We start from the raw sequence: 16,171 nt of genomic DNA, 5'->3' as shown, positions 1-16,171 counted from the left end.
CCAAAGCATGGCCCAACCCAAGGAAACGTAAATAGTTTTAGATTTATCTTATACGGGTATATTCTTGGTCTTTCATTTTCACAATCTTGCCGACACTTACACATAAAGTTCATTCATGCTCATACAATTTTATTGTCCACACATTATTCAGAATTCAAGCTCGTGTTTTTGAAACAGTTTACTTTGTGCCTAAAAATGTTATCTATTATAATTATCTATTATCAGGGGATGTTCAACAATTAGAATGGGGTAAAAGGGAATTCAAAATTCCGTTCGTATCATTTCATTTTCATTTCACGTCATTATAGTAGCTAATTGTTATTATTTATTTATGTAAAGTGAGCTTTATAAACAGTTTTCTAGTGGTCTAAGCTTACGAGGAAGTTGCAGCATTTTGGTTTCTGTGTCTCACATCGTGCTTTGCGGTAATATCAATGTTGTTTAGCTTAATTATAGTAAATTCAATACAACTAAAGCTATCATCAACGAACATCATTCATCATTCATCATTCATCATTCATCCTTCATTAGGCTATACATAGTACAATCGTTTAGAGGCTTGGTTCCTTCGGAAGCAATCAAATTGCCTCCGCTTCAGCATGGGATGGGAGTCAGGGTTTGGGGGAGAGTTTCACAGCTGCAGCAGCTCCATGGCTTTGACGGGAATCATCTGGCTTAACCTATGCACTTTGAGTTAGAGTTAGAATAGAGGAGGAGCCTTACACTTAAATAGAATACAACATCGTAGGAGGATGGGGAGGGGATGCATGGGGAAGAGCTCTCCTTCCTCGCATCCTCAATCAACTTGTAATAATATCAACATATGGAATCGATGGGCAGCTGATCCTGCTTGATGCTCAGGCGACGCGGATTCGACTTGCGGATGCTGCCATTGCTGGGACTCGTGGCTGGCGCACTGCCAGTGCCATTGCCAGGACCCGATGCTATGGCCAGCGTGCTGAGGCTGTTGTTGTTGCTGTAGTTGCTGCTGTTTATGGAATTACCAGAGTTGGTCTTCTCGTTAATACTTGAGAGGTTGGGTATGCTGGGCGCCGTCGTCGTTATGGTCAGTCCGCCCATGGTGAAGGAGGCCCCCTGCTTGTTGTTGTTCAGCGGCTCCAGCTCGCTGGCCAGAACGCCGTTGGGAATGGAATGGGAGCGCATCTGCAGACGGCCCGAGTCCAGCGACTCGTCGCTCGCCGGATCAAGATGGTCCACCGATGCCGCGGAGGCAATGCGCTGGAACAGGCTGGCCGAGAGGGCGCGATCCTGAAATGGGGCCGCGCCCAGGCAGCTCTTGGCGCTCCTCGAGTACTCCGACTTGAGCTCGTCCAGCTGCTTGGCACTGCACAGGGGCGTGTCCACGTCGTAGGTGTTGTTGAAGAGAGTGTAGTCCACCTCGTACTCGCCGGTCTCCTTGCGGAAGGACACCACATTGACGAACCGATGACCCCACAACACCTCCGAGGGCAGATAGCTGCTGCGCGCCTGCGTGGTCATGCCAGTGGACTCGATGACGCCCTCTGCAAGCGAGTATGGATTAGTTTACTTCACGGGGAGAAGGGGAGATGAATGATCGACTTACCCAGCATAACGACAACTTCAAAGCGTTCCTTTAGCATGTCCGAGGCGGAGAGCATGTACAGTGGGCTGTTCCGATCGATCTTGTGGACAATGGTGGTGGGCCAGATGAACATCAATCGATCCTCGCCGCCGTCGGCGCCTATGTGCAATTCCTGTTGGTAGAACGGCAGCACTTCACCCTCCTTGGTGACCTTCTTGCGGATTATCTGCGCCCTGATGTGCGCCTCGATGATGTGGGACTTGCGCATATCGCCCACGCGGAACATCAGACAGGGCACGCCGTCGCGATGACAGATGACGGCATTGCGCGAGAAGAGCAGCGTCTGGGCGCGCTTCTTGGGACGCGAGAGCTTGGCAAAGACAATGCCCACCATAAAGGCCTGGATGAAGACTCCCGTGATGCACTGGATGCACATGGTGAAGATGGCCTCCGGGCACTCCTCCGTCACGTAGCGATTGCCATAGCCGATCGTCGTCTGCGTCTCCACCGAGTAGAGGAAGGCGGTCATGATGCTCTTCACCTCCGTCACGCACACCGTGTGCGTCATATTGGCCACCAGATCGGGCTGCTTGTCCCTCAGATTGATGTACTCCAGGTCGTTGTGGGCATAGGCGATGATCCACCAGATGAACCCAAAGAAGGCCCACGAAATGACGAAGCTGGCGGCGAAAACGAGCAGCGTCCAGCGCCACTGAGCATCCACCAATGTCGTGAAGATGTCCTGTTGAAAAGAAACAAACGAATACAATTTTCAATTACACTGAAAGTGACTTTACATAAGACCCTATTCTAGTCTCCCCCTCTAGCTCTCTCTCTCTGTTTGAGTTATGCAAACGGAAATGCAAGAGAAAGACCCGCTATATTTAGACCCCTCTGCCACCAGAGGTACGCTGGCAGATATAGCCACGCACTTGCCACACGCCTGCTCTCAGCGACTCACCTGCAGATATCGACGACGTCTCTTGGCCACATTTCCCTGCACCACGTTGCATTCGCCATGCTTGAACACCACACGTTTGCGGACACGCCGCGAGCTGAAACGTGTCTGCCGGTACCTGAAAGCACACCACAGAGCAGATGTTAGAGTCAAATATTTCGGATCTACTAATGTAAGTTCTTTTAGGGGAAAGTCTTGGATGAGAGTGCGATTGGGGGACGCGGCTTTTGCCTGCTTTCAATGCAGGTGCTTATCAGAATAGAATTTACACAACATTCCCCCGAATGCTTCTCATCTTTATATTTAGTGTGTACCTCTCGTGGGCACACGTCTTGCTATCTTTAAAAACACAGAGGGGAAGAAAAGACACATTCAATCACAAGGAATACACCATGTAGCAATGTGTCTTTGTTCGGGAACTGAATAAATCTTGGCAAAAAACAGGAAATCACATCACAAAAGAGATTGTCTCTGAGTGAGACTCCACCCATGAACACATTGCCAGATGGAACATCAGCGGATACTTTATAGGATACTTTATTCTGTTACCACATCATGGCCTGCAGCACAATACTGGAGAAGCATAGGACAAACACCAGGCCGATAACGAACAGCATTAGGAGTCGTGAATCCAATACGAAGCTCATTGCTTATTAATGTTTTGGCTGTGTTGAGGAGATCTTCTATGGATCATTGCGATCATCACTGAAGCTTAATTAACACTGCGCAGGAGGGAGACCCATCATGACGGGTTCTTTGAAAGCTTTGCTCAAGTTTTTGCCGGAATAACTGTAAACGTGAATGCTCTCTCCTCCCTCGCTTGCCGACTGAACACACAAAACAGAAATCAGTGCAGTTTCTGTTTTACATTTTCATTCCATTTTCGTTTCATTTGCACTCTTTATCAGCACCCTCCCTCTCCTGCTCTTCCCCCACCTCCAACGCTTCTCTGTGCATGGTGGATTCCATTCCAGCGGAATGCTCCCCACACACGACGACTACTTAACGGAATGCTCTCTCTTTATCATTCTCTCCCTTTCTCTCACTCTCCTAAGAACCGAAGCTTACAAATGGCTTATCTAGGTTCGACTTTTAGCAAGAGCCAGCTGATGATGAGGCAGTAAATAACTGGCGACATCTGTATGATTTAATAGCATTATAAAAACTCAATGGAATAGAAATTTTGTAATGAAAGCACAGTCCGATTTATGTCATTCACAATTTTCATTATAGGAAATTAATGAATTGAGAAATGTCGGATAACAAATCATAGACATTCATAGCATTCATAATACTTCACATAACATTAAAATAATACAGATAATTACATTTTCACGAATAAAGAGAGAGAATCGTAGCTAAATAACATTTTGCGTAAAAAGTCTCATCATGCCATATTATAAACCTTTTTAAATTATGCAATTTCTTAGAATAAAACATGACGATTCTTTTGATTTTAGAACTGCGAATCAGGTGCGCAGCTCCATCAAAATTCGTAGAATTATCAGTGGGCAGTGGAGTGGAGTGGCATTAGAGTTCATTAAATGAAGTCAAAGCCTCCTGTAGATGCTGTTCGTTGCTGTGTTCTCATGCAAATAAACCGGCTTTGAGTTGTTTTGTCGTATGATATGATTTTTTGGTTTGTTTGCCAAATGCAATAATAATATTAAAAGTAGTCTGTGCAAGGCTTCTCGGGGGGAAGAACTGGTTGATGCCGCGGGGGGTGTACACGAGTACAAGTTGAATGGAACGACACAAGCGACAGCATTTTTGATATCAGCTGGAAGTGTATAGTCCAGTTTTCCAGAGATACGCAGAAACACTTGTGTACTACACAACAGATTATATAATAGAGCTAAGCCCTGGGCCTTGGGCCAATGGCTAATGACCTGCAATTGAGGCTCTGCCTTAGAGATAAGCCCCTGAAATATACTCAAACCGAAACGTTTAAATTCATAACAGAACTAACCTTCGACAAGCCAAACGCAACCAAATCGAAGGTGCAATTCTAGAGGTGCTTTTGAGATGTTTACGCTATGGAATTTCACAAATCATTCCCCCCCCACCGCTGCTGCTGGCCAGGGGCCAATAAATTGTACTCTCTAAGTCGGAGGGTCTGTCTCTCTCTCACCCTCTCTCTGTCGATCGTGAAAATGCACTTTCAAAGGTGCAAATAAGTTGACCAGGGTCGTGATCATAATCTACTGTGGGCTTTGGTTTGATCATTTGTTTCCCATTGACGTCATTGACCTGAGGTCTGTCTGGGGAAATGTTTGGAGCATGTAAATTGAATGTCTCCTCCGTGGAGTGTTTTATGGCCATTGCATGAACCATAATATCTCGCGAATAAGATATTGTAAATCGGTAGCAAGTGCTGGCCATAAATCAAATCAGCGAGCACAGAATAGTGCCAGACATTTTTACAGCACGTTTCGAAATACTATCATGTGATATGTGGATGGATTTTCAAGTGATAGATCATTTGTTGTGGAAGTGTAAGTTCAGCAATAAGTGAAGGAATGATGAGAGAAGCAGAGCAGAGAGAGCGAGCATTGGGAGCCAGAGAGATACAGTTCTTCAGTTTCTTTATATTTTCAAACAGAGTCTCATATAATTCTGAAACGTGCTGCACTTTAATGGCATACAACCAATCCGTTGACATTGCCAAAAATGTAAATGGCAAGAGCGCACAATAATTATGAATCTGAATATATAGCCACTGAAATCTTGTCAACTTATAATGGACACTCGCAGAAATCGTGCACAGGAAGGGGCAAATTGGGGCGCAAAATGTTGCACAGATGCGGATAAATGCTAGACAGCTGACACAGGCTTTTATCTAGATGAACTTTGAACTTAAAGGTAGATAGAATAAAGCCCATCCACACACACACACACACATCTGTATACATTTCCTTTTAGCTAAAAAGCCAGGCAAATATTTATGCGGCATTCAATTAAACATCCATTTATAATTCCCCACTCTGAATATACAGATGCATATTCGTATTGTGCGAATATTTATGTACGGTAAATATCGTATGTCTAGCAATGAGATCGAAGCTGTTTAAATAAACCTCAAGGGCGACTAACGGAGCGACTATCGAGCATTCCACAACTGTTATGAAACCCCGTTAAGCCCACTTACACTGATGTTTGCACAACTAAATACGCCTAGAACCGGAATCCTTGGTAGATTGGAATTATGCGAATGTGAGAAAATCTACTTAGAAGTGGCTTTACAGAGCGCTTAGCCTAGGAATGCATAAAATGTTGTAAGAAATCGATCGAGATCGAGATGGATGATCTTTGAGCGAGTGAGATCCGAGCCACACTTTAGTCTTAAGCCACTCCACTGATCCTTTTACCTCAGCAACTCCTCCGCCCAGGACTGTTCGCTGGAATGTGTGGCACGATACATGATCATCGACAGGCGACTGAGACTGCGGCGTATCTCTGACATTTTGAGTGCGTTGATCAATCGTTGATTTTTATCGAATCACAAGAGTGCGGAGCCCAAAATACAGAATCTCTGCAGGGCAGAGAGCTTCTAGCTGTTCTCTGTTTCTTCTTTTCGTTTTGGCAAACAAAAAACACTGATAAAACGTTTCTTCTTGCTCTAGTTTGTCATTGAAATAAAAATACAGCACGGACAGTGTTTCAGCACGAGGCAACGATGTGCCGCCGACGAGCAGTCAAACAAGGGACACGAAAGCATTTCGATGGGTAACTCTTCTTTATGTGGTAACTCTTCACTTCAGTCTTCAGTTCATTTGTGGATCGCGTAAAATATATCTTGTATCTTTCTTAATGGGTGAACTGTGCAATCGCACAACTTTTAGCCAACTGTCGGCAGTTGTCGGGCCAGCAAAATTTAGAAGTCTGCCTTCGTCGCTTTGTTGATATTCCCAGCCGTAATCCCCCAGCCAACCGAACGAACCCACGAATACCCCACCACACCACACACACAACAAATTGTTTTTGTCGGTTTTGCCGCCTCATTTACTCATTTCACCTAATTACACATGTACTCTGTTCGTGCTGCTTGTATCTACTCATACATGGACATCTGTCAAATACACAAACACACACGTGAGGAGAGTAGATATCTGTGTGCCCCATTAACATGGGGCTTTTCTTGGGGACTGACACATGGCCAAGGCGCCAGCTGTGGGAGATCGTTGGGGGAACATTCAAGGAAAGCTTTATTCCAGTAGCTAATCAGATATTTGCGGATTGCCTGACTCAATTAATATTTGTTTTGCTGCAGAAACGAACAAACAATGGAAAGAACGAACAATATATTTATCTGCGATTAATCTCAAACATATCCCCCTCTTTCCGGTTCATGCTGCTGCTGCTGCCTTCTATCTGCCAGATAGATTTCCCTCGAACTTTGCTCGTGTAAAAATAGACAGAATTTCCCTGTTGGCAGTTGTCTGCCGAATTCTGCAGTTGAATGACCCCCGCCCGTTCTACAGCTACCATTTTCATGGGCTTGTGATAATCCATCAACTGTACAAAATGGCGCTTTGGGGTGTTTCCTATCTCAAGTGCCTCTCGATCACGTCGCAGACGCTACTCTTGGCCCATAGAGCATTTGGAAGCGGAAAGAACGGAAAGCCCTCGGCGGGCTAGCGATGTCTGAGCCCATAATACCCATTCCCATGAGTAATGTTGCATATAAAGAGTGCAGACTAATACCAAGACTAGAGCAATACCTCTGATAACCCAAACATTGTGTGACGTCAACGCTGTGACGCATGAGCAGCAGCAGCAGCAGCAGCAGCAGCAGCAACAGCAGAAGGCAGTAATCATGGCAGTTGTAGTCAAGCATTGCTATCGGTGTAAAGATATGGCAATCTTATGCCAATGATATGACCACTAAACACTATGACTAAACTTTCGACAGTCCAAAGACGGCCCTGATTACTAAGTCGGTGGAAACGGACAGTAGTCAAAAGAAGGATTCACGCATTTAGAGCTCATAAAAGACCAACTGACGGCGTGGTTACCTTTAAGCCAGAGAGAGATGAGATAGTGCCCCCCAAAGCCTTGTACTTTGGTCCAAAGTTTAGTGCCAAGAATGGGTTCAAGGAATAGCTACGGAAGAGGTACGTCAAATATCTCTGATTATCCCATAAATACAACTTTCTCCCAGTCCATCTTCAAACATTTATAGCCCTTATTATTTGCTAAAGTTTCGCAAATGAATATATTAATCGCAGAGATATTATTAGCTTTGGAGTCACGCTGCGAGCGTGTGTCGCTGGGGAAACCGGAGCACACAGAGCACCCAAATTGAGCGAAGTGTTTAGCACGTCCGAGTATTTATCATCGATGTTTGGCGATGATATTAGAGCCGTTACCCACCGTCTGGATCTAGGAAGTTTCCACCTTGAATTGCGATCGCAATTAGTGTGCGAATAAAGAAATTATGACCACAAAAACCAGGCAGATGGCTGCGGTGGCTCAATCCCCAACGACAGCGACAGAGCTCTCGCCGTTCGTCATTAACTGGAAAAGTATCTACAAACAAGCGGAGCGAATGTATCTGTCATCTCGTGAGTCACATCCAAAAGCTAAAGCCAAGCCCAAGCCCAAGCCCAAGTCGGAGCTCCGTTTCCAGGTGCTAACCAATGCGCAGTGTCAGTGGGGCCGCAGGGCAGACTTTATGAACAGCGATTCGGTTTATCTGTCTTAATCGCGAATAGCTTGCGGCACACTTGTAAATAATACTCACACTCGCACTAAGAAAGGTACACACAGCCCCTGAGCAGCACTGGCAACAGCAGAAATAAACCGCGCAAACATTATGGCCATGTGACAGTCGCCTGCGTCTTGTCAGCAGGTACACAAAAGGTTGCACAAGAAGCATAAACGCCAAGAGAGAGCTAATGACTACACGCTTTCCGCCTCCCAGAACTGTCTCTGAAGTACAGTCTCCACAAAGGTGTGGCTGATCCTCAGTTTATGGCTGTGGAAAGTCGATTTTATTATGGTTCAATTACGAAATTGGCATACGTTTTCGATGTTGTTTGTACGAAAAAGTTAAGAAAGCAAAAGATATCTTTGATATCCTGACTCTCGATTATTCCCAAACAGCTAAATTCTCCACAAGAGCATCTGGCACTGCCGCAAGGTTACACTTAATTTCTTATTTGATCAGCAAATACGTAGAACAGTAGCGACAGTAAAACCTTGACCTTTTTTCCTTATTACAATCAAAAGTCACCAGATAAGCGCTCTGCATATTCCTACTGCTATCTTTTCCTACTGTTGCTTATCTCTCACATAGTTGTAGAGCTATGGACAAATGCAAATATCGCCAGAGCTGTGTGAGCCGCAAAGCAAATAAAAAAGTGTGCAGGCAATCGTTACTATCTTAAACTTGAGAAAATCCTTACCAAAGCCTAAACGGTTTTTGTTTTTTTTTTGTTTTGCGTGCGTTGGTGGCATATTGCCAGCATGGTAAGGTATTTCTCACCGGCCTCTAAATTATTTATAAAGGTAAAGGTGCCGGCATTTAAATTCAACCAACGATCAGCAATCGCTCTCTATCTCTCTCTCTCTCGCTATTTTATTCGAAGAAGCTCACATGCGTTTCTCTTATACGTTTTTCGTACGCCAGCTGATGCATCTGCATGGCGGCTGGTATAAGAGTTGTTCTGCTGCTTTCTATGCTGCTGTTGCCATGCTCGCGTACATAATACATTTTATTTTGGCTTGATGACATTGCACAGTACACACTCTTCAAAGGGACCAGTATATGCTTTACTGTACCCCAAATTCCCAATGGAGTGGTCACTTTTATGCCTCGAGTTCAATGGAATTCAAACAAGTTTGAGGCAAGCACGTGATGCCGAGATGCCGATGCCGCTGTCTCTTCAAAACAATGCAATTGAAAACCTGAACTACTTGAATGTTATCCACTGTACGAGTACGGGTACATGTACGAGTATATACATAATGCTTATGTGATAAATGAAAGCGTTTTGTCTTTGCCACTTACTCGTACATGGCATCCACCAGGTCACGCTCCCAGGTCATCAGACGCTTCATGTTGCCCACAAGGAATTGCGTACAAATGTTGAGGCGTTACAATATTTCAGTCCAAACACGTGTGGCTGCCCTCCCTTGAAGTTGTGTAACACTAAGTATGTAAATGTTTAGCTAGTGTTGCGGCCCACCAGCAGCAATTGCGGCCTTTGACAGCAACAACAAAAGCTCTCGCTTTCTGTCCTGAGCTGCTCCTGCGGTAGCGTTGTTCTTGTTCTCTCAGTTGGAACAGTGGTCACAGCAGAGCGTTGAAATTTGCATTTGGAAAACAATAAAAGATTCGAGCACTTGTTTTGAATAATACTTTTAATACTGTCGGGTGTCGCAGCGGATGACGTTATCGTGGGATTATGGTTGGATTATTTGGTGGTGTGTGAGGCTGGTTTCTCCACCGATAAACTTGAACACACAAAACGGAACTCTTTTTATTCGTATTTGGATTTTGTATGATACAATTTGTGCCCACTCTGGCGGCTCTTGATCAGAAATGCGTTCTTTTTGTGGTGGGAAAGGCAAAAATGGTTTTTATTTTGAAATAAACAAAAGCGCTCATTATATTCACAGCGAGATCGGCGCGTCGCGGCGGCGGCAACGGGTCGGACGGACTACGTCAAAATATTCAAGCGTGGCACGTTCCACTTGACTATCGGTTTTGCTATGACTCTTTCAACGGTGTTGTCGCATTCACAACTGAGCACCGTGTGGCACAGAAGTTCGCTTAAATAGAGACACAGATTGTCGTTGGTGCAACGAGAGAGAGAGAGAGAGAGAGAGAGAGCGAGAGAACGAGCACGCGATCACGCGATCACGCGAGAGAGTGGCAGCTCGGTGAGCGGCGGGACAGGTGTATAACTTTCTGCGAAGACGACTAAAACTGAAATGCTCGGCTGACAGCTTTGTTGCTTTTTATTTTGAGCCTCAAGTGGAAGACGCGATAGCAGAAGAGGTCCGGCACAAGTAACGGCAAAGCAAAGCAAACACAAACAGAATGACAAAAACACACACACACACACACACACACACACAGCACGAGAGAGCTGTTGATATACAACAGCTGATAATTGTCGCTCGATTATTTGGCGGAGAAACACGCCGAATGGCAGATCTCTCTCGCTATCGCTCTCTCGCCCTCCCTTGATGGCCCTCGTTGGGATGGCAGCAGGAAGCTGGCAGCCCCAGGCTTAATTCGCCCTCAAATCAAGGCAATTCTCCGCACTTTATGGCTGTCGCAGATGTAATCGCCTTAAGCTTTAACAGTTGCATTCGCCTGACAGGCGGCGGCAATGATCGTCGTTTCGATAAATTGTTGTCAAATTAAAGAAAACAAAAACAAAACAAAAGACAATTAAAGCCGTTCTCTGTGGAAGGGTGGGAGAGGGAGAGAGTGAATCAAGTTTAAAGATTTTTCGCCAGTTAGCGCCGCATAAAACACAATTTATAACTGCAACTTCCCTTAGTGCCATAAGGCATATGCATGTACAGAAATATATAATACACATGTATGTATGTGCGAAATAATCATATGAATATCTGTGCGGTAGAGCCACGATATTCGATAATCAAATCAGGCACGTCTGCTTAGTGGGGGAAACAAATGAACTCACGATTCGTTAACTGATTAGCGTCTCGACTGGACTGGGACTGGACACGGCTCTTGGCTTGGACTATGGAATCTATGGAAAATTGTTCAGATTTCTTACCTCCCATCCTAAAAATAGATCAAAGAAGTGCATGTACCTCCTACGCATTCAGAAATGACGACTTTCAAACGAGTCAATTCTTCCTTTGCATTTCGAACAATTTATAGCCACCTTTCAGTCGCAGCTGATATTTGATACTCGTATTGTTTGCAGCTATCAATGGCACGCCTTTTTGCACACGCCCAACCCATTTTACGAGGGTCTCCATTCCGTTCTACCTCGAAAGTTCTAAAGTTCCTCAATCACATGATGGACACATGGACAGGTTGCCCCGGAGATCATTCAATCTATCAAGTGGGAAGGATCAAAAGTTTGAAAACTACAAGTGACGTTCTGGAATTAAGGTATTAAATTCGTACCCTAGGTATGAGTAAATCCATTTTGAAGGGTTTTCCAGAACAAAAAATGTTCCGGTAACTGGTGATTAGATTCTAACCATTTTAGATGGATCACAATAATTGTACTTATTTATCGTTTTCCATTTGGAGAGCCTTAAATGTCGCAAGATCTATGACGAGTACCGTCTAAAAATTATACATAATGGATGGATCAATTAAGGAACATGTGATCAATGGTTCATGAGTAGATCTTGCCCAATCTCTACCGAGTCGAATCGAAAGTAATACTTCTGTCTCTCTGCGAATTATTATTATCGGCAGTCAACAAGCCAGCGGGCTATTCCACTGGGGAGCGAGGGAATTATCAAATGAATCTATCATAATAAAAATAATTAATTTCGCTGAATCGTGAGCAACAGGTGAATCGGACAGGCTATTGGCGTTAACTTTTGGCTCTCGAGTGGCGTCGCGTCTCCAAATATTGGCCAAATCAGTTCTCAGCGGAAATGAAAGGGGGAGGACGAGTGCCGCCTGCTGCGACTGTCGACTGTTGACTATTTGAACGGCTGCAAATTAATCATACGCACAGCAGACAATCGAAGATTGCGATTCTCCGAAGAAAGTGTGCCGAATCGGACCATTGAGAATGTGCAAACATTGGTATTGGATCCCACTCACACAGTGGCAGCCTATATATAGCCGGGGGGGAGATCTTGACCAGCATAATTCTCGCCTCGATCCGCATAGGAAATCCCCTACGATTCGAGCACCCCTGGCATTTGGCCAGAACGAACCGCAATGAGCTGTCGGGGCGTTTAACACGTTTTTAATTGACTTATGGGCCGCAAAGTGGATTCTGAAAAGCGAGACACTTCATTCCGATTCCGATTTGCGGCGGCTCTTTCGCATTATGCAAATTCGTGTCAAGGCAGAGATCGCCAGAATGCGATCACGGCACAGGTGCGCACGGGCAGGTGCGATCATTGACTCTAGTAGCTCTTCTACCTACCCTCCCGGTAGAATGTTCTCCATAAACATGCTACAGCAGAGTCGGTCAACAGTGTGCCGGCGAGAGAGAGAGAAAGGGAGAGAGAGAGAGCTGTTTACTTTCAGAATATGTAGATATAAAGTGTGTGTAGTGTGGCTCTGCAAACAACACACGCACGCCTAATGTCAGGGCCGTTCACAAGGCATGGATTCTAAGCCCAATTAAGGCAGCATCAGAATCAGAATCAGTTGCCCCAGCTCTGGATCTGGCTCTGGCTCTGTCTCTGGCTGAACAGCAGGCGGAAATAATATTTAATTGTCCACCCACAGTCGCGGCATTTAAATCAAAAATAATTCAATTTTGTCATTTCAGGCAATCAACTCAAAAGGTTTATCTCGCTCGACTGCCTCCCATCCGATCCGACCCGACCCGACCCACTCCATCGTTCTATTTCTCTTTCTCAGTGTATGTCCCATGCTCTTTGGCTCATGATTGCATTATCTTGGGCATTATTTGGCGGTGGTCAGACGTCAGACGTGAAACGGATACGCCCGGCCTATCGGTGGCAGAGACACGCGTGTGTGAGAAGGCGTTGCCAAAGAAAATAATTTCTCTGCCTGTTCGCAGCCGAATTTGTCTGGCGTTGGATTATGCGGCTATATTTAATAGAATGACTGACCGAGTGAATTTTCTCGAAATCGAATTACATGTTTATGTACATTGCATTTATGGTATCCAAAACAAGTGCTGAAATGATCAATATTCCTTATGCTAGTGAATATCGGAATCCCAGTTTGTTTGCCATGGCAAACAATAGTATAATAGAAGAGCCACAGCCATCCACTTATACAATGGCCTACTAATACTTGGATCTTCTAAAGAGCCATCTAAATGAAGGTTCATTGTTTTGGATGAGTAATATTCTTTAAGCACAAACAGGAAGTGCTCATTATCTATCGTCTTAGGTGAGAGGGATTACTCACCTGTTTAGTTGTCCGGGGGACTCGCTGACGGCTTTGATGGAACGTCTGAGCTGTCGGTGGAAGGTGCCCAGGATGGACTCCTTGCGGGAGAGCTGAGTGCCACTGCCACTGGACTCGCCCCCGGTACTGTTGATGTTCGAGGCATAGGTGGCACTGCGCTTGTAGCTCTCCTCGAGAGCGGGTACGCCGGAGGCCGTCTCCGAGACACCGCTCGGAGTGGTGGCCACCACCAGTTGGTCCACGCTGAGTTGCGTGCTCTCCGGATGGACAGAGGTCTCGTTGTTGTTGCTGTTGTTCATCTTCACAATGATTGGGGTCTTGTCCTTGTCGCCCTCGGGCAGCAGCTTCGTCCAGGCGTTCTCGCCCACCAGATCCGACTTGTCGACTATCATATTTGGCATTGACTAATTACGGCTACGGTATGTGATAGTCGGTAGGTAGCACACTCGCTGTGTGTGTCTTCACTTTGGCTTAGTCGCGGTTTGGTCCAGGTTAGCGGGGAGTATTCGTTATAAAGGAAAGTTGTTGGGTGTTCTCTTCTGCTGCGGTCTGGGTATGCTCGAGGAGCCTTTCATGGAGAGTGCTTTTCGTGGTGTTGGGTCCACTGGGAGTTCTGCAAAGAGCAGCACACGAAAGGCGATTAGAAATGCAATTCATTATCATCCGCGTGCTCCAGCTGATGATCAAACATTGTATATGTAACAGTGCCCACATCTATTTTGTATTGTTCTTCCCTTCGTGCTACAATAAATCTGTTTAACACACTTAACAACGTCCTAAAGTTCGTTTTGTTTGGCAGACAATTTCAAACAATGTTGCTAATTATTTGGAAACTGAGGTTTTTATTTTATTGCCATTGTCCGTGTCTGGCTTTAAGTGCTTGTCTCGGCTGGGTCCACGCCGCAGAGTGCTCTTCAAGGGTATAGAAACACCACATACACATGTTTCTTTCACTTTAACTCTCCTCCAAATGTATTTCCATATTTTTAAGGAACCAAATATTGAATGCACTTAAAGGATTCATATTTAAGCTGTATTTATTTAGCATTGAACTGTTCCATCAATAATTTCTTTAGTCTTCTCCAATTCCAAAGGTGTTTTCTACTTAAAGTTTTCTAGAGCTCCAAGACTTTTGAAAATAGTGAATTTAATTCCTTTTCTAATTAATTCTCACTATTTAGCACACTTTTTCAATTATTAGCACAAATATTGAAAATTATTTTCTCAACGGTATTTAACTTTCTCTTTGGTTCAAACATTTTGAAGCACTGACTCATTCAAACTGAACATGGAAATGGATGCCTTTCCCCCGATATTCTCTGCCGATTTGGATTTTGATCCAAAAATAATGCGATATCCTGTGGCTGTGGCGCAGTTGGATCAATGTTTTTGGCTCCCGATATGCATTCAATATTTTTGTTGGAAAATAAATATTTACGGAATATACTGTCCCGTAGTAAACTGTTTGGCCCATTTGTTTATAATAATTCACCAAAAACAAAGGTAGACGGAGACAGATATAGAGCAAAAGAGAGAGGGAGAGGGCGAACTAGAGCGAGAGCCAGTTTATGCTCATGAAACGTACGAGCGTTAATTTCATGTGTTTGTGTTTGTGTTGTTGTTGGAATATTTCCATAATTTCATATTTCAACGCGCTCGTTGTTTTTTTTATGCAAATTAAATGCCGTCAACATTTTATTTAGAGAATCTCGTCTAGGTATGACCATACACGGGGAGGATGAAGGGGAACATATCGAACAGCAACACCAAACTAAACGTTTTTCACTTGTGGAAGGTGAAATTCGCAAAACCAAAAAAAAACAGTTCAGCTTCCACAATTGGAGTTTTTGATGGATTTGAGTTTGATTTGTACAGTAACCACAACTTATTCCCGTACAATTTTTAGATTTTCTGATTCACTGGCACGCTGCTCTCGCCGCTCTGTCGTATTTCGCGAACACCGTTATCTGGGCAAGCAACGCGCGGTCGCGACTTCTGTCGCCGAATTTCGTCCGTTATGTTTCGAACTGGACTTGCTAGGGACGACACGAGATGAAGACTGCCGTGAAGCTCTGCGCTTGGGAGGCCCCTCTGCTGCGGAGTTGCTCTCTGCCGTCGGACACGTAGCAGAGTACGCACGCGCACGGTTAACGTGGGAACGGTACGGAACGGGAGGAGAGAAGGTGATTTTGTGATTGTGGGTGAAGGTGACTGAGGGACCCGGGACAGGCAAGTATTACCGCCTGGCGCACTTTAGTATTTATGTGAATTCTTTTATTTTCCGCCACCGCCGCCGCGTATGAGCAGCATTTGCAAATTGACTTGGCGCTCGAGTGCGCGTTGCCAGTTTTATTATCCAAAAGTGAGCAGCAGCAGGCAGCAGCGGCAGCGCCAGTAGCAGCAGCAGCAGCAGCAGCAGCAGCAAGCAAAAAGCTGCTTAAGCGTCATCCAAGGTGTGTGTCAAACAAGGTGAACCATGCTCAAACCAACTCCTCTTACGACAATGGAATATTTAAATTCAATTTCACAGCCTGGCTACTTAGAATTCAGACGTACGGATGGCCAACAAAATTGACTAGCA

General features: G+C 44.9%; 1 protein-coding gene across 4 annotated transcripts; it reads right to left on the bottom strand.

Moving 5' to 3' along the window:
- Positions 1–112: 112 nt before the first annotated feature.
- Positions 113–15,839, bottom strand: LOC117582986 (G protein-activated inward rectifier potassium channel 3). 4 transcript variants are annotated; one of them, XM_034271117.1, is made up of 5 exons: positions 15,488–15,839; positions 13,591–14,203; positions 2,526–2,640; positions 1,586–2,306; positions 113–1,523 (listed from the first exon to the last, which is right to left on the bottom strand). In XM_034271117.1, the coding sequence occupies exons 2-5, from the start codon at positions 13,989–13,991 to the stop codon at positions 817–819; spliced, it is 1,944 nt and encodes a 647-aa protein (XP_034127008.1). In that variant the 5' UTR covers positions 13,992–14,203; positions 15,488–15,839; the 3' UTR covers positions 113–816. The 4 variants fall into 4 exon arrangements, with proteins under 4 accessions (XP_034127008.1, XP_034127011.1, XP_034127010.1 ...); XM_034271120.1 differs by lacking the exons at positions 13,591–14,203; positions 15,488–15,839 and adding an exon at positions 9,535–10,341; XM_034271119.1 differs by lacking the exons at positions 13,591–14,203; positions 15,488–15,839 and adding an exon at positions 5,891–6,334.
- Between the last annotated feature and the right edge of the window lie 332 nt (positions 15,840–16,171).

The sequence above is a fragment of the Drosophila guanche genome, unplaced genomic scaffold, assembly GCF_900245975.1.
Source record: "Drosophila guanche unplaced genomic scaffold, DGUA_6, whole genome shotgun sequence".
Taxonomy (NCBI): domain Eukaryota; kingdom Metazoa; phylum Arthropoda; class Insecta; order Diptera; family Drosophilidae; genus Drosophila; species Drosophila guanche.
This window is presented reverse-complemented; position numbering and strand designations above follow the sequence as displayed.